The sequence below is a fragment of the Brachionichthys hirsutus genome, chromosome 13 (assembly GCF_040956055.1).
Source record: "Brachionichthys hirsutus isolate HB-005 chromosome 13, CSIRO-AGI_Bhir_v1, whole genome shotgun sequence".
NCBI classification, from domain to species: Eukaryota; Metazoa; Chordata; class Actinopteri; order Lophiiformes; family Brachionichthyidae; genus Brachionichthys; species Brachionichthys hirsutus.
In genome coordinates this window covers 1,367,171-1,388,319 of record NC_090909.1, presented here as the reverse complement: position 1 = coordinate 1,388,319, position 21,149 = coordinate 1,367,171, and the positions used below count along the sequence as shown (strand labels likewise).

The window sequence follows — 21,149 nt, the reverse complement described above, 5'->3', positions numbered from 1 at the left end:
TTAACAGCAGGCCGCCTGGCACAGCGATGCTACCGACCGCACCAAAGACTGGGTGTTCCAGCAGAAGAGTGGGAACGTTCCCCACCAGGACGCCTCGCCGACCGGATCCACGCCCGGCCGGATCCTGCACAGACTCAACCTGGTTTCCTCAAAGGTCCGCAGCCTGGCGAGCAGAACCGCTGGCAGGTAAAGACATCGGAAAAGGTTCTAACGTGAGAAATGGCTCGGACCGCTTTGGAATCTTTGACCGTCTGTGCGTGAAGGCCGACGGCAGAGGTCGACGGCGAGGACCTGTCCTGGATGCAGTCCAATATTGATGAGGTCATCGCCGTGCTGCAGCAGCCGCCGGGCCTACCAGACCTCCCTGAGGTCAGACGCTCTTCACAGAAGTCCGTGGCGTTTTAGGAACTCTTAATGGAATGGCCGTTTGGGTTTCCTGCAGAGTTCTCCCCTGCTGGCCGCGGGATCCTCCAACTCCCTGACGGAGCGACTCCTGAGGCAGAACGCTGAGCTGACGGGTTTCGTCAGCCGTCTGACCGAAGAGAAGAGCGATCTGAGGAACCACAACCTCCGCTTGGAGGAAGAGGTCCGGCGCTACCGGCAGGCTGGACTCGGATCAGCCGGAGGCGTGAGTCCACGACAGGAAGTGAATCCCGTGTTTTCAGCTTTCATTCGGGGGGAGGTAATTCTACGTTCTCCTGCAGTTCAGCAGCAGGAGAGGCATTTCGAAGGAGCGCTCGGCTGGTATGCTCCTCTCCCAGGAGCAGGAGGCTTGGGCGAGGGAGAAGGCCCGCCTGGAGAAAGCTCTGCTTCTGGCTCAGGCCCAGGTGGGCCGGCTCAGGGGGGAGATCCGGAGCAACACCCTGAGGGAGATAACGGGACCTGAAGCCGACAACGCTGCGCTTAAGGTCGGCTCAACATCTGAGGAGGGGCGCCCCCCGGTGGTAAGAGAGGCTCATGATTTCTTCTCTTCACCCATCAGAGGATGTACGGGAAATACTTGAGATCAGAAAGTTTCCGCAAAGCGCTGATCTACCAGAAGAAGTATCTGCTGCTGCTGCTGGGAGGTTTCCAGGAGTGCGAGGAGGCCACGCTGTCGCTCCTCTGCAGGATGGGAGGCCGGCCGTCGCTGTCCGGCCTGGAATCCCACAGCCAGCGGCGCCGTGGGCTGAGCCGCTTCCGCTCCGCCGTCCGGGTTTCCATCGCCCTCTCCAGGTAGTTCTGGAGCCGCTGGCGGTTTCGGTGAACTGCAGGTTGTTGTTTTTTTTAATCCTGCACCGTCTTCCCTTCAGGATGCGTTTCCTCGTCAGGCGGTGGCACAAGGTGACGGGGATGAGCGCCACAACCTCCTGCGGCGACAAGAACGGAGCAGGGCAGACACTCGGTGACCAAGTTACCCGTCACGCTGTTCGGCTTTTACGTATCGTTACTCGAGCGCCGCTCAAACGTGTCCATCTCCTTCAGGTACAGATGTGAGAGACTCGCCGTACCTTCAACCGGGCGGCGGGGAGATGTACAGAGAAAGAGCCGGCGGAGGAGGCGGGGTCTCCAGCAGCAGGGGGCGGAGTGGACAGGAGTCTCCTCGATCGGGTGTGTCCTCCACGCACCACAGGTACGACCCTGGAGAGCCAATAACTCCGGCCCTTGCTTTATCGTGGAGCGCTGTTGTTGAGTTGTGCGTCTGTGCGGTGCAGGTGCCACCTGGCTGGAGACCACGGACCTCTCACCTGCTCCCACCTGCAGAGCTACGACCCCGACCGGGCCCTGAGCGACTACATCTCCAGACTGGAGGCGCTGCAGAGGAGGCTGGGCACCGTGACGTCAGGTACCGGCAGCAGGAGTCGAGCGCCGCCGTCGCTAACGTTACGCTAACGGGGGAACAGAGTTAGAGCCCGATGTCATTCTGCACCTGTCGTTTCCTCTGCAGGTGCTTCTTCATATGCTCCGTTGCACTTTGGCTTGAGAAGATGAGAAGCCGTCGGCCGCTTGAAGAAACTGAGATGCCTTTTCTCGTGAGCGCTCTGCTGTTTTCTATCAGTCTGCTTGTGGACTGTCATGTGGACCAAAACCGATTTCTTTTCTTTTTTTTTGTCGCCATCACTTGAAAAACAGCCATTTGTAATTGAATCTGCCTCTTCGTCGTGGATGAACTACAGTCGCGTATTTGTCTGATGCTAATTTAAGCGCTTGTGGTTAATTTATGTTTGTTGTATGGCCGGTCCTGCGGCGGGCGTCTGGGTTCACTGTTGGAGGCTGCTGCTGGATATTCTACACTACACTGTGTCTCACCGAGGACAGGCAGACGACGGGACATTTGCAGAGCGTATTTTTGAAAAGCGGTACAAGCTTTGAATTTTTTGGGGGGTATTTTGGCAAAAGAAACTCTATTAAAGAGGACATTATTTGAAGGAGTTGTGTATTTTTTGTTTGTACTGACAGCATAAAAGTGATCTTTACACTGTTGCACTACTGAAACTTAGTAATTTAATAAAGTTGTTTTTAATGTTTAATGCGTGGGGGCTGATTTCTGGAATCTCGCATAAGAACCGAACGTAACGAAGGATTAAAATAAACTGCGATAACAGAGAAAAAAAGCTGCGGCACCTTTTTTATTTAAAGCTTTATTTCTCTAACGACTTTCGAGTCACCATTTCAACTCCATCCCATGTTTACGGACCGGATCATTCCCGAGCCAAGATCCGAGGAATGAATGAATCGAGGCGCCGCGCCGCGTGACGGAAACGAGTTCCGCTCGGAGTTCAACGTCTCTGCCGACACAAATAACCTAAATGACTTCATGAATTATGATATTCAGGCGGAAAAAAGAATGAAGAAGCAAAATGGAAGAAGAAAGAAAGGTAGTTCAAGCTTCAGTTCAAACACTCTGGGGGGGGGGGGGGGGGTTGCTGCTTTCTGCTCCGTCACTGTTGCCTCCTCTTGTATCTGATGATGGGCTTGTGAGGGGTGTGGATCATCGTGGTGTAGTCGATGGTGGGGAAATATCCGTCCACCAGGTCGAACTCGTACAGGCGCAGCAGAGTGGACCAGATGGTTTTGATTTGGACGTAGGCGAAGTTCTCACCGATGCAGCGGTGGCGTCCTGAGGAGGACGGCGAGACGTTTGTTTCCATGTCTAGGAGACAACGTGGCTGTTTGACATTTACAAAAATTAAAGTTCTTACCCGCGCCGAAGGGCACGTAGGCGAACTTCTCCCCAGCGGCGGGGTTGTCTTTGAGGTACCGGTCGGGGGCGAACTCCGTCCTCCGCTCCCAGGTGTCGCGCAGGCGGTGGTTAACGGTCGGGGAGACGCAGACCTGGTGGCCCACGGGGATGGTGTATCCTGCTGCAGTCTGAAGACGGGGGGGGGGGGAACAGAAACGGGTTTCTACGCTTCCCGAGGAGGAGGGGCTTAAGGTGTCAAACCGTTTCTACCTGAGGCGAGCGAGCCATCCTCATCATGGTCATGATCGGCGGGCGGAGGCGCAGCGTCTCCTTCAAACAGCGCTCCAACAAGCTGAGCTCCTTCAGCTGAGGAGGAAAGATGAAGGACGTCGTCCGTCTCCCTGAGTATTTGTTTGTTTCTAACCTTCCTCGTCTCTTCCGTGTTTTTGGACGCCTACTTGGTCGTAGCCGAGCGGAGGCAGGTCTCCGCCGCACACCTCCGTCTGCTCGGCGTAGCAGCGGCCCTGCAGGGCTTTGTCTCTGGCGAGGAAGAAGCCCATCCAGGCGCTGGTCGTGGAGGAGGTGTGCTGACCCGCGAGGAGGAGGCCGATCAGCATCCCCGCGACCTCGTCGTCGTTCAGGGGACGCCCGTCTCTGTCGAGGCGGAGCTGAGCGTGAATTCAAGTCCGGCTGGAAGGACGGGAACTCTCTCGGCGGGGACGCCGGCGCCGTCTTACTTGTAGGTCGCGTCGATCAGGGTCTGCAGGATGTCGTCCGCTTTCCCTCCAGAGTCCCGGCGCTTCTGGATCACCTTGAAGAAGATGTTCTTGATCTCTCGGTGAGCCCTGTCCCTTTTCCTGGAATAAAAAAACAAAAAAAGGAAGTTGGTTAAATGTTATTTATTGATTTTAATTTAAGGATCTGTTTTTTTTGGACGATGCGATGACCCCCCCCCCCCCCAGGTGTGAAGCCCGTCCTGCAGCGCTACCTGAAGCTGGGCAGCGGCAGCCAGCCGGGCAGCAGCCAGGCTGCGTGGCTGAAGCCCCCGTCCAGGTCGGCGTACAGCCGGGCCACCCGCTCGTCCAGCATCCCGCGGATCTCCGGCCCGTGAAGGCAGCTGCTGGCCGTCAGGATGACGAGCTCCGACAGAGCCTCGAACAGGTCTGAAACAAAGCGCTTAGTGCCGCCGCGCGCATAGAAGGCATTGCGGGGGGGGGGTCTTACTTCTCTCGCCACTGTCCCCCCATCTCTGGAAATACTCTCTGGTCTCGGCCTCAATGATTTGCAAGTGCTCCCTAAATCGGGCCGTGTTCAGTCCCGTCTTCAACATCTTCTTTTGTTCCAAAAAGATCTGCCCCACGCAAATGAAAGATTGTTTTACACGACGGCGATATGATCATTAATCCCCCCCCCCCCCTCCCGTAGACTCACAGGGTTCGGGACATCGTAGGCGACCCCTTTGCCAAAGACTGGAGTGGTGAGCCTGGCGTAGACGTCTTCAGCGTTCAGGTCCTCGTTCTTGCTGTCGAACATCAGCGTGGCTTCGCTGCCCAGCAGGTAGGTGAACGTGCCCCCCACCATGGTGAAGCTGAACACGGGCCCGTACTGCAGGGGGGGGGGGGGGGGTCGGGAAGAAACACGAGTCTCTTCAGGAAGTCTTGTTTGAATTCAAATAGATTTTTTGGAAATATTGGTTTGGAAAATCCGGTTAAGTACAAGTTAAAGTATTCCAGAGTGCAGTATCTGAAACGATTCATGTAAGCACGAAGAAAATAAATAAGTAAAAATCCAAATATAAAAAAACAACAACGGCAGAACAAAATAAAGGAGATGAAAACATTGTTGTTTTTTTTGCAAGAATTGCAGATACTGCACTTTGTAGGGAAGTATTACAGGAAAATGTTTCTGATTCCCATAAATTGCTCAAAGTGTCTCCTGTTTTAGACACTTTCAATCTTGTGTCCTGCAGTATAAATATCCCAGATGAGTTCTTCAATGATAAAACTTTACTACACTTTAATTATCACCTTATCATACTTACTTTTTCATACGCGTTTTCCAGAAACTCGATGGGACTTTTCCCAAACGCTATGGCGTGACCCAGGAAGGGGATGCTGGAGGGAATGTAAGGCGGGTATTTCTGCCACACACACACACACAAAAACACGAAGTGCGTGAAGGACACGGAGCGGAACTCATTTCGACTCCCGCTGATAACCGGCTGACTCACCGAATCCCTGTCGGAGAACGAACCGAGGGTCACTTTGGAAACGTATCCCAGGATGAGGGCGACCAGAGAGGCTGCCAGAACCACGGAGGTCCGGTGTTCGTCCACTTTGCCCAGCAGTTCGCTGCTTATTTCATAGAAATGCGCCGCCATGTTGTCTCCTCTGCAGGATCCGTCCTCCAAAGACAAACGTTTCACGAGTCCCACAACATGGAGGACAAAAACTAAATCCCGTCCGCAGCGCTTTAATGTTCCTGCAGCATCTCACCTGTTGATGCAATTCAGCGCCTAAGTACCGCCCCCCCGCCTGACAAGTCCTGGCTTTCTATTGGCTGAGCACCACGCGTCGGTCAACCCAACGGCAGCTGTGATTGGCTCCCTCTACCAGAACCGATGTCTGGCTATATGACGTCACTCAAACAGGTTGACCATCGATAGCAGTATTTGTTTTTGTTATATAATTCGTTCATTTGAACGTTTCTTTCTTTTTAAAGACTTAATTTAATTTAATTAAATTAATATGAGCTAGGAATAGTTTATAATGTTTCATCCTTTTATGGAAAAATCAAATATATTTCAGAAATTGTAGGAAATCCCAAATAAAAAATATTGAATAAATAGATTAGAATAATGTTTGTAAAGTATTTAACATTCTAACGTTAGTAACTTAAAATAAGGTTTATCCCACTGAAATAACTTTTTTATTCAAGATGTTAAAGAACAATCCGTGATATTTCCTGCTTCATACATCAGTTTATTAAAACCAAACTTTAAATAAACATATTTACACACAATTAAAAACAACCAATTCATGAAAATGCACAACGTGAGGGCGATGACGGCAAGACAAACAAACAAAATGAGGCGTTTGTGGAGACGACGGCCTCGTTCAGAGTTCCTGCAGTCGAACTTGGGAGGGAGCAGATCCTAAACGGGGATCTTTGGCGGCGCGGCGGCGGCGGCGGCGGCTTCTTCATCTGTTCAACCGTAGGTGTATTTATCCATCACGGCTTTATCGTTGGGACACATCTGTCCACTCAGCTTCATCAACAGCTTCACAATAAGGCCAGCCTGCAACGAACATCAGAGGAACGGCATCAAAGGGCGGTTCTCGTCAGATGTTTAGTTTTATAAATATCCTCTAGAGGTTGTCCGATCCAGTGATTTGCAGTTGAGAACTCTAATTTACCTGTTTTGTGTGCACAATGAAATTCATTTTGTTGTCACCGCTGTGTATCTGGAAGTACTGGTCGGCGTGTCCGAGCTGCCACATGAATGTGCCGTACTCTAAACTGATGAGAAGGACCTGGAGGCGGGGCCAGAGGTTACAGGTCACTGAATGGACCCCCCCCCCCCCACACACACACTCTTCAGGGATGTACAAAAATCAGCAGAATTCAACCCGAAGTCTCTTTGCTGAGATCTCCACACGATAAAAGTTCAAAGCAAAAGGACGGCACCTTGGTCTCCATGTTCATGAGGTGCAGCCCTTTGGTGTTGACCCCGACGTAGACGCGGATGACCTTGTGGTTGCTGGCGCTGGCTTTGGTGTAGACCTGGCCCGTGAAGAAGGCCGCCCCGTAGGTGGGGATGTCCCAGCAGTTCTGCAGGAAGAGCCTCTGCAGGTGGTGCATCTCTTTGCTCAGCCCCTCGCTGCTGCTCAGCGCCTGTCAAACGGAGGAAGCCCGTCGGGCCGACCTGCAGCGGAGCGGACTGAACAGCGAACGCCCGGAGCCTACCTTGTAGTCGTTCAGAATCCTGCTGGTCCAATGGTACGCTTTGCTTTTCACCTTGGAAATGGGCACTATTGATCTCAGGTTCTCCTCGCTGTTGGAAACGGAAGCTCTTTTTTTTCACACTGCCGAAGCGAAGCGAAGCTCGCCGGTTCACGGGGGTACGGTTTGAGTGCGCGCCTCTTACTTGAGGAACCCTTGCTTGTGCTTCTTGCTCTCGTAGTTGCCGTAAATGATCTGCAGGAGGAGGCTGGCCAGTGTGATCAACTTGCTGTCCGGAGCAGGGAAGAAGCCTTTCAGGAGGCAATGGCGCGCCTCGTCGAAGAGAATGAGGATGGCTAAAGGGTCGTCCGCCTGGAACGTGGCGCCGGACGATCAGACGTCGGTCGCGATCCCAACGCAGACCATGAAACGAAGCCCACCCACCTTTTTCTCAATTTCTAGAGGCAGCCGGACGTCTCGCCGCAGGAAGAGCTGAGGCGTTTCCCTCTGGGGATCCAACACCGTCAGGTCCGTCACGATCTCCGTCCAGATCCGCAGGTGTTGCAGGGGTTTGTGGTACGGCTTCAGCTGCAGGTCTGACAACGTGAACAGCAGCTTATTTTCCTCCCTTTACGACGACTAAGAAAACGTCTTAGTCGGACTCACTGAGGTTCTCGGAGCAGATCCAGATGGTGAAGTACTGCTGGGTGTCCGGTGAAAGCCGCATGCCTGCCATGATCTGCTGGACCGTCGTGTTGTTGCCGTGCTTCAGCTCCACGGAGCGGTAGGAGCCGTCCATGCGATAGATGCGGACTTTCTCGTACTGCGGAGACATGCGCAGCAGAAAGTGAAGTCGCCCGGGGCGTGTCGGGAGCGCTGCGCTGCACGTCGGACGCGTCGGACGCGCGGCTTACAGGCTTGCCGTCCGTCTGCTGCAGGAGCTTCATGGTCTCCTCCCATTCGTTCTGCTTGTCCTCCTCGCACACCTGCAGAGGAGATCTCTTCTGCTGGTCGTCGATGTGCTGTTGTTGGGAAGAGAATATCAACATTTCAGGGTTACTCGTCACCGCCGCGTGAAATGTGATCCGGAGCATCAGAATACATGAATGCTCCGGAAAATGCTGCTCGTTATATTCTGGGAATCGCAGATCGGGGAAGAATCGATATTACACCGTGGGTTTTTGCATAGTTTAGCATTATTCAGGACTAGTATTCCCCCCCCCCCCATGTAGTTTATTTCCAGATAAAGTTTGCATTCAGTTTATATAATTTAGGACCTAAATTCAGCCTCAAATTGTGAAAATAAAGAAAAAACGTCCAATAAAACAACAGACGGACGGACAGACGGTTCGTCCCATGCTAAATGTCCTTCTCCGTACCCGATCGATCTCCGGATGCTGCAGCAGCAGCTGCACTATCTCCGCGTGGCCTCCTCTCGCTGCAAAGTGCAGCGGGGAGCTGAGCTGGCCGTTGAGCAAGTTCGGATTACACTTCCCTTTCTCCAGTAACAGCTTGGTCGCCTCCGCTTTGCCGTGCCTGGATGGAACCACACGAAAAAACGACAACCACGAGATCATCCGCAAAGCAAACGCGGGACGGCGTGGAGACGTCGGACTCACCAGCAGGCGTAGTGAACGGGAGCCCATTGGTCGCTGTCCAGCTGTTTGACTGAGAAGCCGCCGTCCAGCAGCTTGGAGAGAAGCTCCGTGTCGCCTTCGCAGGCGCTTCGGTGGAGAGGAAAGTCGTCCACCCACTGGCGCTCCCTGAGAAGCGTTTTATTAGCATCGTTTCTGTGTCAGACGTCGTGATTTAGGCAGGAAAGATCAAAATATGAAGTAGAGGAGAGTTGTGGAAACATTCCACAGACGTGTGATACTGGAGCACAATAACACGACGACTGCGTGTTTTGTGCGAGATGAAGTCCCTCACTTGTCTTCTGCCACGCAGTTCGGACCGTGTTGCCACTTCTCCCTCTGGGGAATCTGGATCTTGGAGTAATCTGGTGCCCCGAGCCCAAAGTACGGATTGATGATCACTTTGTCCACCTGCAAAGACGGCAGATTCGGGACTGCGAATGACAGAAAGCACCTCGGCCCCACCCTTCCCTCCTCCGGGGCAAGGTGCGGGCGACTCACCCGGTTGGTGTACTGCAGATCCGAGCCGTACAGCGGGTTGAGGACGCACATGTCTGCTTTCTCCAGGGACATCATCTTGCTCTTGATCTCCAGAGCAGTGTATCCCACGTGCAGGTCCTCGTCGCTCGGCCTGCCCTCGCTGCCGTAGGCCGGGTTGCTGACGTTGGTCTTCACCCGCTCCACCGGCGCCGGTCTGAAGAGCGCGGCGATGGCGTGAGGCACGCTGTGTTGCTCGGCTAACCACCTGCAGGGGCGAGAGGGGCGACGCTCCAGTTCGGTTTCCCCAGAGGACTCCTCACGGGCAGCCTTTCCAAATATTTGCCCACTTGTCTAAGGCCAGAAGCATCTTGGAGGTGACGGGGCAGAAGTGCGTGCTGGTCTCGCTGCACACCCGCATGATGTCCTGGAAGCAGTAGAAGCTCGGGCCCCCGGGGGCGTAGAGGGGCTTGCTGTTGTCTAGGGAGAATCCGTTGTTAGCGTGCAGAGTGTCGCTTCGATGCTACTTTGTTTTTTTACTCACCTTTAACACTGACTGGCACAACAAAAAGCGACGCTTCCGCCCCTTCATCGTCTCCATCCAGGAGGAAGTTCTTCATGTGCACCACCCGCTTCCCTGAAACCCAAATCTGAGTTTATATCGACGATCTCCAACCCCCCCCCCACAGGTTGGAAGGTGACGTTTTCTTTTCTCGAGTGTCTGAAATGCGTCCCATTCACCTACGAAGCTTTGGTTGTTGGATGTGGGCCTGATTGCTGCGTCAACATAATCCAATATGGATTTCGATTTGTCTCCTCCTGCTTGGATCTTTGTCGCCAGGAGAACCTTCTTCCTTTTCTTCTCCTTCCCTTCCAAAGGCACTTCAACCAGCAGGATCTTTAGAGGGACCAGAGGAAACGTGGGCTTTGGAAGCTGGTTGAGTGTCAGACGTCTTTTCTCTGCTGCTAGAACGTTTACCTCGTAGGCTTTGGCTCTGTACTCCTTTGAGCTCAAGCTGACCTGACTCTTTGGGCGGATGACGGCAACAAACGCATCTTCCAGGCCGTCCTCGTTGCCCATAATGCCGAGCGTCTCTCAGTCCCTACAAAGCATTGTGCACGCGGGCCAAATGCTGTGGAGAGGCATCACTAAAACACAAACGTCACGGTGATCGATTGTGATCATATTTAAAAGCTGGGCAAACACATTCATAGCTTCGTTCATCAAGTTCCAATAATGGAATTGTACATGATGGTATACAAAATATACCCACGGTATTTAAAAATGAGAAACGACTGAGCTGGTAGACTGTGTAAAACTACAAATAGCATTTTCTTACTTATTACCAAACACAAAAATATCAATGATAAAATAGTGAAAGGTGATGGGTCTAAACGGGAAGTAAAATAGAATAATTGATTTAAATGATTTTATCATTTTGTTATTCCCGAAACAGTCTTAAATTGTATTTTTTTTTTTAATGTATTTAACAGACTAAACTTTATTAAACTGTAAAATATTTAAAATACTATTTTTTTTCATCTCTAACCTGCATGTGTACCTTGTCTTGACAAAAGTTTGTTTCCTATTTATTTCATACGCATCAAATAACTTGTTTGATAGATTATAAATATCTAATAGTTTGACTGTTATAAGACATCCTCGGAGGTTTATAACAGCTTTACGAGGCTTATTAACACGTTGTAATCGCGATTTCCGCAGGTATTTGAGAGAGCAGTGGCTTCATGTACAGAAAATAAAATAAATAAAGTTAAATAAGACTTCGGGTTTCCTTCAGAGCAGAAATCAACTTGTTGCGTTCAGACGGAGCCCCGCCCCGGAAACCAAACTGTTCTATTTATTAAACAATGACTGTATAAACGGAACTAGACACTGTATTCTGCATTCGGGCCTGGCCGGCGTTGTTATCTGTTTGCCACAAATAAGATGAACTTTTTCCGCCCGAACCGGCGGCTGTAGCCGTGATGCGACGCCGCGTTTCCGCAGTCGGAGCAGCTAAAACTTACCGAAAGCGACGTGACTTCCCATCAAACACGTCCAACGTGGCTTAATTTAGCTTTTACCGAGTTTCGCTTTGTTAAATAATAACGACACGCAGCAGAGTTTCACGCTCCGGTAAACTTCAGACACCGATATTTACACAGAAGCATCAACGGGCCTGGACCTTCACGCAGGTCCGCAGTCACAGGAGTTCGGTTCCATTACAGCGGCCGCGGGCGGATAACAGCGACCCCTAGCGGCGAGGGGGACTAAGTGCAACAACAGTATTAAACTAAATGTGTTCAGTCAAACTAACTTTATGAAGATAAATTGGAAAATAGCTCTCCTGAAATTATATTTAATTAATATAATTCTGGTAGTAATTCACTAATTATCTTATTGTGTTTGCCTGAACACTAGAAGCGCCATAAGACAAAATAACCCCTGGTATGTTAATTAAATTTATGTTTAGTTTTTAAATATTATATTGTTGCTTGAATGTTTTTGTAAAATGTCAAATATTTCAGGTCATGCATGTACAGTAATTACATGACAAGAACACTTCTGAAGTCATACATCTAAGGCTAGAGTTATGCATTTACAAGTATTCCTATCCTAGAATCTAAGATAACCAGAAGGAGAATATCATAAAGAATTTTGCCAGCATCAACGATAGGAATGTGGAGCATCTCATCAGAGAGGACTTTATTATAGGTTTCAGATCTTAGCATTTCAATACCATAATATAGTCAGCATCAGGACTTTGATAGTGCAAGTAATTGGGGCTGGTCTGAAGAAAGAACCAAAATTAAAAAACATTTCAGCACAACGTGACATTTATGCATAACTTGTTGGTTTTAGTAGAGATGAAATGGATTGCACCAACATACAACCTGCACAACTTATTTGAGGAGATTGTATAGCTCTTCAGCGTATAATGATTTACCTACTGTAAAATAAAGCACCTCATTCATAGTGGTCTTTTTAAAACAAAAACAAAAAAACATACAATGATGGAAAAATGATTAAATGCTGCAACAGGATAAACACTTGCAGCTGAAGTGCACGAATAAAAGCAAAGCTTTGGTTAAATTAATTGGTCCACAGCTGAGCGTACGCAGCGTTGCCACCGAACCCACACAACACCCTCCGCCGGATCATCCGCTCCTCAAGGGGAGCTGTCTTTGCACTGACTGAGCACCTCCTGCATCTTCTGCTGGATGTCCGCCGCCCTCTTTGCCCACTTATCCCTCACCTCGTCTTCGTCATCCTCCGTCACAGCCGTGTAAGCCATGAGGGCTATCAGGCCCATGTGGAACAGGTGAGCGATGTGCGAACAGTGACGCTCCATGGTCTCGCGGTTCCCGTCGCAGTTGTCCAGGTACACCTTCAGCAAGGTTCGTCCGAACAGTAATTTGGTGCCCATCACGCCACGGTAGTACACGTCCAGGCTCAGGTCACTCTTGTCTCGCTCGTAAATTTTCTCAAAGGTCTCCATATGGTTCCGGGTGTTGTCTGGATCCTTCTTCACCTGTGCAACCATGTTGTTGAAGGAGACATACTGGTGCTTGATATACTCCTCGTACTTGCCATAGGTTTCGTTCACCTCGTCGATCCGGATCTTCCTCAGGCATTGGTGGTTCTTTTGAGAGATGCTTTCCAATTGGGTGTTGATCGCCTGGAAGTCTTTGTCGAGAGCGTGTCCCTCCTCATCAATGAGGCCCTTGCGAGCCAACCCAACAAGGGAGGAGACGATGCCAAAGATGGGATCAAAGGAGGAGGCGAAGGAGGATACCTTCTCGACACAGCACAGCACCTTGACTGCAGTTTTCTTGATCTGTCCTGCTTCAGCCATCTTTATCTCCTTTCACGTTAAGGTCAAAATTAGTCTGCGGAGATAAATGATTTCACGAAATGTTTGGTCATACAGACTCAAATGGCATTTTTTTTTTCTTGCTAACTCTGAGATCGCCGGCACTGCACCGCAGCAGCTGCTGCACATTTGCCACGTGGATGGCATCATCTTACATGTTACGCTCTGGTTGCCTGCAGTCACGCAGATCTAAAGTACAGGAGAAACGAGGGCTGGAAAAAAAAACACTTTTTAAACCTAGTTTAATAAGAAAATGTAAAAAAATATCCTAAAATCTAAGTTAAATACAACCTGATTTTCAAACCAACATATTTACACTAATAGAAGACTAAGAAGAACAGAATATATTCAAATACGAGATGCTGCCTTTACATTTTGTAATCAATCTACTAAGAAAATCACGAAATTTGTGTTGGAGCTTCCAAAATCAATGAATCAAGCATTTAATTTAATTTAATTTAATTTAATTTAAGCAAAAGCAAGTGTTGCGTTCAGGTAACCCGGTTCTTTGTTAAACGCTGTTCCATCGTCACGGTGCATCGTTCTCATAGCTAGCCTTAATCCTCGTCAGTGCTGTCCTACTGGAAAGACAGAGGGCGTGTCGTTGTGGTAACGCAGGAACACCGGAAATAAACAAATGGTTACAGGTTTAGAACTTTTAAATGGGCTCTGACATTTCACATCACATCCCAGGGAACACCTGTCGCCTTTAACCCTAACGCGGGATACGCTGGTTCTCTTTCGTTTATGTTTTCCCCCATTTCCTGATCCCCTGCCACACACACAAATCAGCTGCCTTTCACGCTGACGTCATCAGTCCTGGCCCTCAACGGGTAAATGACCTTCAGATAATAGACTAGAAAGCAGTAAGGTGAAATATGTTTACTCACCACAGATAAAACCGGAGTTATTCTTCTGTTTATTGGACCAGCCTGACTGTCCTTTCCACCATTTTTCTCCCTTGTCAAATGGGAACAGCCCCTTCGTGCCAAATAAGGAAGTACACACCAGGAAGTGACTCATGCGTCTCGTGTTCTGATTGGATGAGGGGAGTTCCTCGGACGCAGTGTGGCTGCACGTCGTGAATGACGTAGACTGGTTTTCAGTGTTGATTCAACTGCGACTTTAGGTCTGAATTATATTTCCAAGCACATGTACAGGAAATTCGAAATTTCCTTTCTAGATTTTGGCAGTTATTTAGGAAATTTAAGAGGTGTATTTTGCAAAGCAGTTGGAGTTATGTGTAGTTCATATCTCCTGCAGAAGAAGTAACATCAGAGCACTAAAACTTTGTACCAGCATTTGAAGCTCTCTGCTAGCAGAATAAAGAATCCCACTAACATTTCCTCCACTAAGGTACAAGCATGAGTGAAATTGTTTCTCCTCAACCGGACGATAGAGCGCACCCTATAAAAACTAACATATAACGTGTGGAGGAACTTGATCTGCAGTACAGAAGCAAGAAACGTGAGATAAAGAGAGAAGATGCAACAAAAAATATTGCTTTTATTTACCAGGGTTCATCTGGATTTTGCTGCCCTGCTTATTCAAGAAATCTGCAGGAATTTCTACTTTTCCTTCAATTTCTACCATTTTTGTCTGTTTTTCTCTGTCACCGCACCAAATATTAGGACAAGGATAAATCTGTTAGGTAATATTTGACATCCATCACAGTGATGTGAGAGAAAAAGCAGCTGGGGACTTTTCCATGTACAAAATACACAGAGCAATCCCTGCTGAGGATCTCATGGAAATGTGCCCTCAGATGACCAAATATATTAATTTAAGGTGTATTTGTGATGTCATTCATTAGATGGGGAGATTCTTTTCTTCTTCAGAAGGCATTTACAACAGCAAATGGAGATATTGTTTTAATACTTTGACAATTTGTGTTCTTTAAATAATTAAATACTTTCTGCTGAAGGGACAATGAATAAATATCACAAATTAAGGGTGGTATTTTAAGTTTGGTATACCTCATAAATGAAACAGCAGTGGGAGTAAATAGGAAAGAAACTCAAAATTATGTTTAATGTAAAAGTATTTGTGGAGGCCTTGTATTTATTTATTTTTGTTTCATTGCCCCTTTTTTTAATGAGAAAACTATTCCTCCTTAACTGACTCATGCTGACTGTTTATTTCTAAACATTAATTCACTCTAATGATAAAATTATGTCACACCCACCCACACACCCCCCCCCCCCCCCATCCCTGCTCCAGCTGCTTCTCTATGGTTATTTCCCACAATACCGCCAGGGTCGATGCCCCTGACACTCTCATTGTGACTTTCTGCTCTCTCCGCCATCATCAGGACAAACAGCTGCTGGTTCCAGGTACTGAAGTAGCAGCCCAACAACACATCCACAGGTTTGATGCTACCAAATTATAGTTTTGTTTAATTGTTTTGGACCTTCCATTAAAATGGCCTGAAATAAATATTGATTTCCCTGCAGGTTGCAGCCACTTTGTTCACACCTGGCTGTGGTGTATTTCAGGCCATGTCACATGTTGATCCTAATTATTCATGTTTTAAAGGATTGGAGTATTTATAGAAATAAATTAAGAAGGATATGTAAAGAACTTTAACCTTTCAATGATCAACAACATCATGACTACAGTAAATTATAATTTCCTGCATCGATCAGTTAAGTAATAGTGTTATTTTTCTTTAATTCTATTTTCTTGTCTCTAATGTGGTTCTTTTTTTCCCCTTTTTTTTTAATCATAGACCATCATCAAAGCGGTGCAGACATGAAGAAAATGCAGAAGATGGTGATTGATCTGATGGTTCTGGCAGGGTGAGCAAACTGAACACATTTATTCTAACAGGTGCATGTTTGTGTAATCTTTTTAGTTTTTAATAAAAATTCAGCTGTCAGACAAGAAACTGACAAAGAAAATGTCACAGCACAACCCGATTCCTTCCAAAATGGATTTCTTTGTTTTAGAGTTCTTGCTTTGAGCTGTGGTGGCATTCAGAGACCCGACTACGACGACACGCCCAACCCGGAGTTCCTCAACCCATCTTGGATGGCCAGCATCCCTGATGATCAGCTGCTGTCTGAGGTCACCATGCCTGGGAGCCACAACACCATGTCCCTGTATGGCGGCGTGTATGCCGAGTGCCAGTCGTGGAGCCTGGCCTCTCAGCTGCGAGCTGGCGTCCGTTTCCTCGACATCCGCGTCCGCCACGTCAGGGGGAACCTCACCATCCATCATGGGGTGTCTTATCAACGAGCGCATTTCGGCCAAGTACTGGAGGGCGTGGTCGACTTCCTCAGAGAGTATCCCAGCGAAACGGTGCTGATGCGTATCAAGGAGACGTTCAGTGAGACGCATGACATCTACGGTGCCGTGGTGGACTACATCCATCGCCACGCTCAGTGGGACCTGCTGTGGCACAGCCGGCTGGTGCCCGCCATGGCAGAGGCCAGAGGGAAAATCATCATCTTGCAAGACTTCTCCGGGCCAGATTTGGGGATGCGCTATGGCTCACTGGACATAGCCGATGACTGGAAGGTATATACGCCACAAGTGTCCTGATAGGAATGAGCGCATGCTAGAGAAATGTTGAGTCAAAGGTTGTTAGTGTTTTAGGATGTACCCAAAGTGAAAGAAATCCACTTGAGCTCTTGAATCCTTGATGCTCCCTGCAGGTGCCCACGCTTGGCCATGTGGAAGAGAAATGGATGAGCGTCTACAAACACCTGGAGGCGGCACCTGCTGGAAACATGGCCCAGCTATTTCTCACCTTTAGCAGCGGCGCTGGCGTGTTCGCGTTCCCCGGAGCCCTCGCTCAGCTGGTCAACGCACGACTGCACGACTACCTGAAGGCCCAGACGCACTTGAACCGACGCTTTGGAATCATATGCATGGACTTCCCTGCTGCTCCTATTATTAAAATGATTATAGACTTCCAACTGAAAGAGGTCAGAAATAGAAATCAGACTTTTGACCCAGTATCTAGGAAGGCAGGTCTGAAAAATGCCATTTCCTTCTTGAGAAATGATAATGATCAATGAAATAATGTCACTCAAACTCTACGGGCGAGTGCATCGATCACCACTGGAATCAAATTAAAAATGTCCTATAATAATAATAAATCCAAAATGTCAGCATATTAAAAACTGCTGTCCTCTGTCTGCGTCATCGGTCTGGATATTTCAGAAGCTGTGCTAAATAATAATAGAAAACCCAAAGGCAGGTCTGCACTTTATTGTATCGCATCGGGTCTCCGTGCTGCACCCCACAATAACATTATCACCTATCAATGAAGTCGAATTAATGGTAAAAATGAGATGTTTTTACATTTGGTGTGGAGAAGTTAAAGGACACCATCCGACTGGTTTGTGGCTCAGAACACAGCCTGGTACGGAGCAGAGAGTGACAGATTGTACAACGTTTCCACAGAAAGTGTTGCGAAACAGCAGCTGAAACGGGCGTGTGTATTTGGCTTTTATGTCTTAACATCCTGCAAGAAAAAAAAAAGGATGTTGACTAACAACTGTTGCGTTCTTCCACCGTCGGACCTGGACCGGTACGCTGTGGCCGCTTTCTGCCGACGTCTGTGACTCTTATTCTTTGCTACAGACATGAATACGTCTCCTCGGACCCATTTCAAGTCTCCGAGTCCTGTGCAGATTTCAGCGATCGGTTAGAAGACTTTCCTCTGTCACTTTTATGTCTTGTTTCATTGTTGTGACCTCTGACCGTCTTCCACTCTTGTAGTTGTGGGGAACATCATCTTCTGGATGCTGATGCTTGCTGCCATTGGTTTGGGTGCGTTTGATTATTGACTGTGCAACTTTTTTTGTTGTTATTTTATGTTAATGTTTCTTTTGCATCACAGGCGCTACACACCTGAACAGCTGTCCAGTACAGCCCAACATCCCCGTCTACCTGATGGTGCTGGGAGCGGCCAGCCTGGTCGCTCTGTCTGTGACGTACACCTTGAAAAACGGGGATGGATGCGCCCTGATCTCCTTCTGCTCCACCTTCGTGTACCTCTTCGCCTTCTGCTGGCTCATCGCAGGTGAGATGGAAGCTGTGTGTCCTTAAAGACTCGAGCAGCGGCGTGAAGTCATGAAGCATCACCGGAGTACTGTAAATAAGGATGAATTCGAGGTACTTGTATTTTATTTCATGCTGCTTTATACAGCTACAAAAACATGCTAAATCTTTAGCTTCAAGTACCGAAAAGCATCTTGAAATGTATTTTTTGCAATGTTAGGATTTGAAGGCAGTTTAATTTGTCCATATTTGGTCAGAGGGGGCGGGACAATCCAAGTCAGATTCAAATACTGCTCAAACCTGATTGGTGTGTGTCAGTGTCACACACGCTCCGAACCAGCGACAGAAACCTGTTAGAAGTCTTCTACCTTTGGAATAAAATGTTGGACCTCATGGCTTCAGTTCAGTTTAGGCTCCACCCTAAAGGTTCCGGAATGTTCCCCTGCAGGAAGCGTCTGGGTTTATCCTTTATATCCTCCCAGCTACACACCCGGAGGTCAATACTGCCACAGGACAACCTACCAGTTTGCCTTCGTCGTCACCACGGTGATGTGGGCCTCCCTGTTCATATTTGTGTTCTCCATCGGCCTACTGATTTCCTGTAAGATAGAATTTACAAGAAGCAGGTTGGTACCCAGCCGCTACGCTTTCTACGGCGCGACACGCCAAGGACCCGCCGCCGGTGATGTGTGATCTTCACATTGATGCTTTGAGACACATTCCTGACTGTCTGGTTTCCTCATTACAACCACTGGTAGCCTGGTTAAGGAAGTAAGATCTTTGTCTTGAATAAAGAAACCGTGGTTTAACTCCAGGCCTCTACCTTACACTTACTGACCAGCTGTATCGTGCAAATCAAGATCAGACGACAAATTGGTATTAAAGTACTGTATTAATCAGTCCAACAGTGGTTCCAATACATAATTAATATACACAGGGCTTTAAACTTAATATAAATGTATTTCTTATGTCAAGCTGAGAAAGTGAAGTAGACCTAGTACTAATGTTATTTATTCCACTAAAATACAACACAAACATAAACGTGACATTTTAGAGGGAACAGAATGAACTCAACTTAATACAAGTTATTATTACTCCTGTTCATTGAGAATCATCTCGTCTCTGTTGGGCTCGAACGAGAGCATCAAAGTCAGGTTGGATTTCTGAGGTGGATATACGAAGCATGGCCGACAGCTGTTGGTCAGTGAGAGACGATCCACATCTGGATTTGGTCAACTTCATCACCGAGAATGTTTGTTTGCATGCGTGGGTCGATCCGAACAGAACCAGCAACTTCTGAACGCGGCTCCTCATGCGCGGGAAGTTCTCCTCCTGAAGAGCGGCGTAAAACTCCAGCAGCGGCGCCGTCTTAAAGCGTCCCGCCAGCATCAGGTCCGACTGCAGGTCGATCAGCTCCAGCTGAACGTCGCAGGGCGCGTCGTACACGCTGCAGGTGAAGGGAGAAGTGATCATCCCAATCTCATCCTCGAGGCCTCCGAAGTCTTCCAGTCGGCTCGAGAACTCGCCGCGCAGCGTGTCCAACATGGACGAGAACCTGCGGAGGCGAGAGGCTGAGGGCGCGGCGTCCGTCAGAGCTGGCATCTGAGCGAGACGGTCGCTCTTCAGCTGGTCGGAGAGGAGCTGCAGCTCGCTCACGAAGGCCTTCACCAGGGCGTGCATTTCGTGCACGAACGCGTCCCTGCGCTTCAGTTTAGCATGGAGCCCGTCCACCAAGGCCGTCACATCCACGGCGAACGCGAGGTCCGCCATCCAGTCCGCGTCGGAGAACTCCGGAACGTTTTTGCCTTTCTTCTTACAAAACTCTTGAATCTCCGCTCTCAAATCCCAAAAGCTTTTCAGCGCTCTGCCCCGGCCGAGCCATCGGACGTTTGCGCGATCGTCCGCGCCGCCCTGTCGGCTCTCGTCCTCCTTCAGCAGTGCAGCGAGCTGTTTGTGGTTGAACCCCTGCGCCCTGATGACGTCCACGACCCTCGTGACGACTTCGATCACGTGGTTCATGCTCAGCACCGACGTGCACAGCACGTTCTGCTGTATAATACACGTTAAGAAGAAGAATTCCAGCACCGGGTTCATTTCGCTCACTTTGTCTTGCATTTGCTTCCATAGACCAACATTCCCCCCCGTCGGATTGGGGGAGCCGTCCGTCGTCACGCCGGCCAGCCTGTCCCACCCCAGTCCCAGCTTGTCCAGGCATCGCGTCACCATCGCGGACAGGTCGCTTCCGGTCGTCGTCCCTTTCATCGGCCACACTGCAGCCAGCTCCTCCGTTACCTTCAAGTCCTTCGTTATCCCACGGACAAACACGAGAACCTGCGCCGTGTCGCTGACGTCACAGCTCTGGCTCAAAGCCAAGGAAAAGAAGTCAAAATGGTGCGCCTTACTCCGCAGCTGAAGCTCCAGGTTTCCCGCGATGTCCTCGATCATTTTGGTGACGGCCTTCCTGGAGAGGGACAGTCTCTCGACCGCGTCTTTTTTCTCGGGGCATATTAGCTCAACGGAGTCCACCAAACACTCCTTGATGAATTCCCCGTCGGATAATGACTTGCCGTTTTTAGCGATTTCGTAGGATATCACGAAGCTGGTCTTGGCTATGGCGTCCCTGGCTGCGTGAATATCGGTGGAGCAGTCTTGTTGCTTTTGCAGGTCAGCTAGCAAAGCCTCCGATGTTTGCGCCCGAGCAGAATCCGTCAGGTTTTTGAATTTGTCTGCGTGTTTCGTCGTGTAATGGCGATTCAAGTTGAAGGTCTTTAATGCAGACATCTGGTCTCCACACACCAAACACACGGCTTTGCCTCCGACTTCCGCAAAAAAGTACTTATTAGTCCAGTCTTTGTTAAACAATCTGCACCCACCACTGGTTTTGCTTTTCTTAGCAGAGGTCGCCATTTCGAGGCATCAACAGTCAGCCAGTCCGCACCCGGGGAGATTCAGGGTCCGCCAAAGGACCGGATGTTGTTCGCATGCCGTAAAATGACCACGTCTGCCGTAGAGCAAGGCATTTTAATTCAGCATCCCTGGTTAGTGCGT

The 21,149-nt window shown here is 49.0% G+C and overlaps 7 protein-coding genes across 7 annotated transcripts in view; 3 read left to right on the top strand and 4 right to left on the bottom strand.

Moving 5' to 3' along the window:
• The window catches only part of akap9 (A kinase (PRKA) anchor protein 9), a 39,993-nt gene extending 37,504 nt beyond the window's left edge, over positions 1–2,489 (top strand). Inside the window, exons 49-57 of the mRNA XM_068747532.1 lie at positions 8–186; positions 264–369; positions 443–628; positions 705–908; positions 983–1,215; positions 1,293–1,384; positions 1,465–1,612; positions 1,695–1,825; positions 1,928–2,489. Of these exons, the coding sequence (XP_068603633.1) occupies positions 8–186; positions 264–369; positions 443–628; positions 705–908; positions 983–1,215; positions 1,293–1,384; positions 1,465–1,612; positions 1,695–1,825; positions 1,928–1,971 (1,323 nt within the window). The 3' untranslated portion in view covers positions 1,972–2,489. The remainder of the gene's footprint in view (positions 1–7; positions 187–263; positions 370–442; positions 629–704; positions 909–982; positions 1,216–1,292; positions 1,385–1,464; positions 1,613–1,694; positions 1,826–1,927) is intronic.
• A 136-nt stretch (positions 2,490–2,625) lies between these two features.
• cyp51 (cytochrome P450, family 51) lies at positions 2,626–5,543 on the bottom strand. The gene is made up of 10 exons (XM_068747226.1): positions 5,394–5,543; positions 5,205–5,303; positions 4,595–4,768; positions 4,388–4,514; positions 4,152–4,326; positions 3,901–4,020; positions 3,622–3,817; positions 3,434–3,529; positions 3,183–3,351; positions 2,626–3,100 (listed from the first exon to the last, which is right to left on the bottom strand). The coding sequence occupies exons 1-10, from the start codon at positions 5,541–5,543 to the stop codon at positions 2,922–2,924; spliced, it is 1,485 nt and encodes a 494-aa protein (XP_068603327.1). The 3' UTR covers positions 2,626–2,921.
• A 591-nt stretch (positions 5,544–6,134) lies between these two features.
• Positions 6,135–10,297, bottom strand: krit1 (KRIT1 ankyrin repeat containing). The gene is made up of 16 exons (XM_068747195.1): positions 10,196–10,297; positions 9,958–10,114; positions 9,761–9,853; positions 9,567–9,696; positions 9,241–9,484; positions 9,035–9,150; positions 8,725–8,868; positions 8,485–8,641; positions 8,020–8,127; positions 7,772–7,928; positions 7,550–7,701; positions 7,311–7,477; positions 7,130–7,217; positions 6,851–7,057; positions 6,580–6,696; positions 6,135–6,461 (listed from the first exon to the last, which is right to left on the bottom strand). Exons 1-16 carry the CDS (start codon positions 10,295–10,297, stop codon positions 6,372–6,374), a joined length of 2,229 nt encoding a protein of 742 aa, XP_068603296.1. The 3' UTR covers positions 6,135–6,371.
• Positions 10,298–11,904: 1,607 nt separating this feature from the next.
• On the bottom strand, positions 11,905–14,053 carry rpz2 (rapunzel 2). The gene is made up of 2 exons (XM_068747441.1): positions 13,982–14,053; positions 11,905–13,107 (listed from the first exon to the last, which is right to left on the bottom strand). The coding sequence occupies exon 2, from the start codon at positions 13,071–13,073 to the stop codon at positions 12,387–12,389; it is 687 nt and encodes a 228-aa protein (XP_068603542.1). The 5' UTR covers positions 13,074–13,107; positions 13,982–14,053; the 3' UTR covers positions 11,905–12,386.
• A 1,789-nt stretch (positions 14,054–15,842) lies between these two features.
• On the top strand, positions 15,843–17,113 carry si:dkey-266f7.9 (uncharacterized protein LOC100006223 homolog). The gene is made up of 3 exons (XM_068747531.1): positions 15,843–15,889; positions 16,040–16,610; positions 16,748–17,113. The coding sequence occupies exons 1-3, from the start codon at positions 15,843–15,845 to the stop codon at positions 17,111–17,113; spliced, it is 984 nt and encodes a 327-aa protein (XP_068603632.1).
• Positions 17,114–17,414: 301 nt separating this feature from the next.
• Positions 17,415–18,837, top strand: LOC137903511 (transmembrane protein 272-like). Its single transcript, XM_068747660.1, has 4 exons — positions 17,415–17,744; positions 17,820–17,870; positions 17,941–18,123; positions 18,550–18,837. Exons 1-4 carry the CDS (start codon positions 17,684–17,686, stop codon positions 18,792–18,794), a joined length of 540 nt encoding a protein of 179 aa, XP_068603761.1. The 5' UTR covers positions 17,415–17,683; the 3' UTR covers positions 18,795–18,837.
• A 365-nt stretch (positions 18,838–19,202) lies between these two features.
• LOC137903378 (general transcription factor II-I repeat domain-containing protein 2B-like) lies at positions 19,203–20,882 on the bottom strand. Its single transcript, XM_068747530.1, has one exon. It carries the CDS (start codon positions 20,880–20,882, stop codon positions 19,203–19,205), a length of 1,680 nt encoding a protein of 559 aa, XP_068603631.1.
• Between the last annotated feature and the right edge of the window lie 267 nt (positions 20,883–21,149).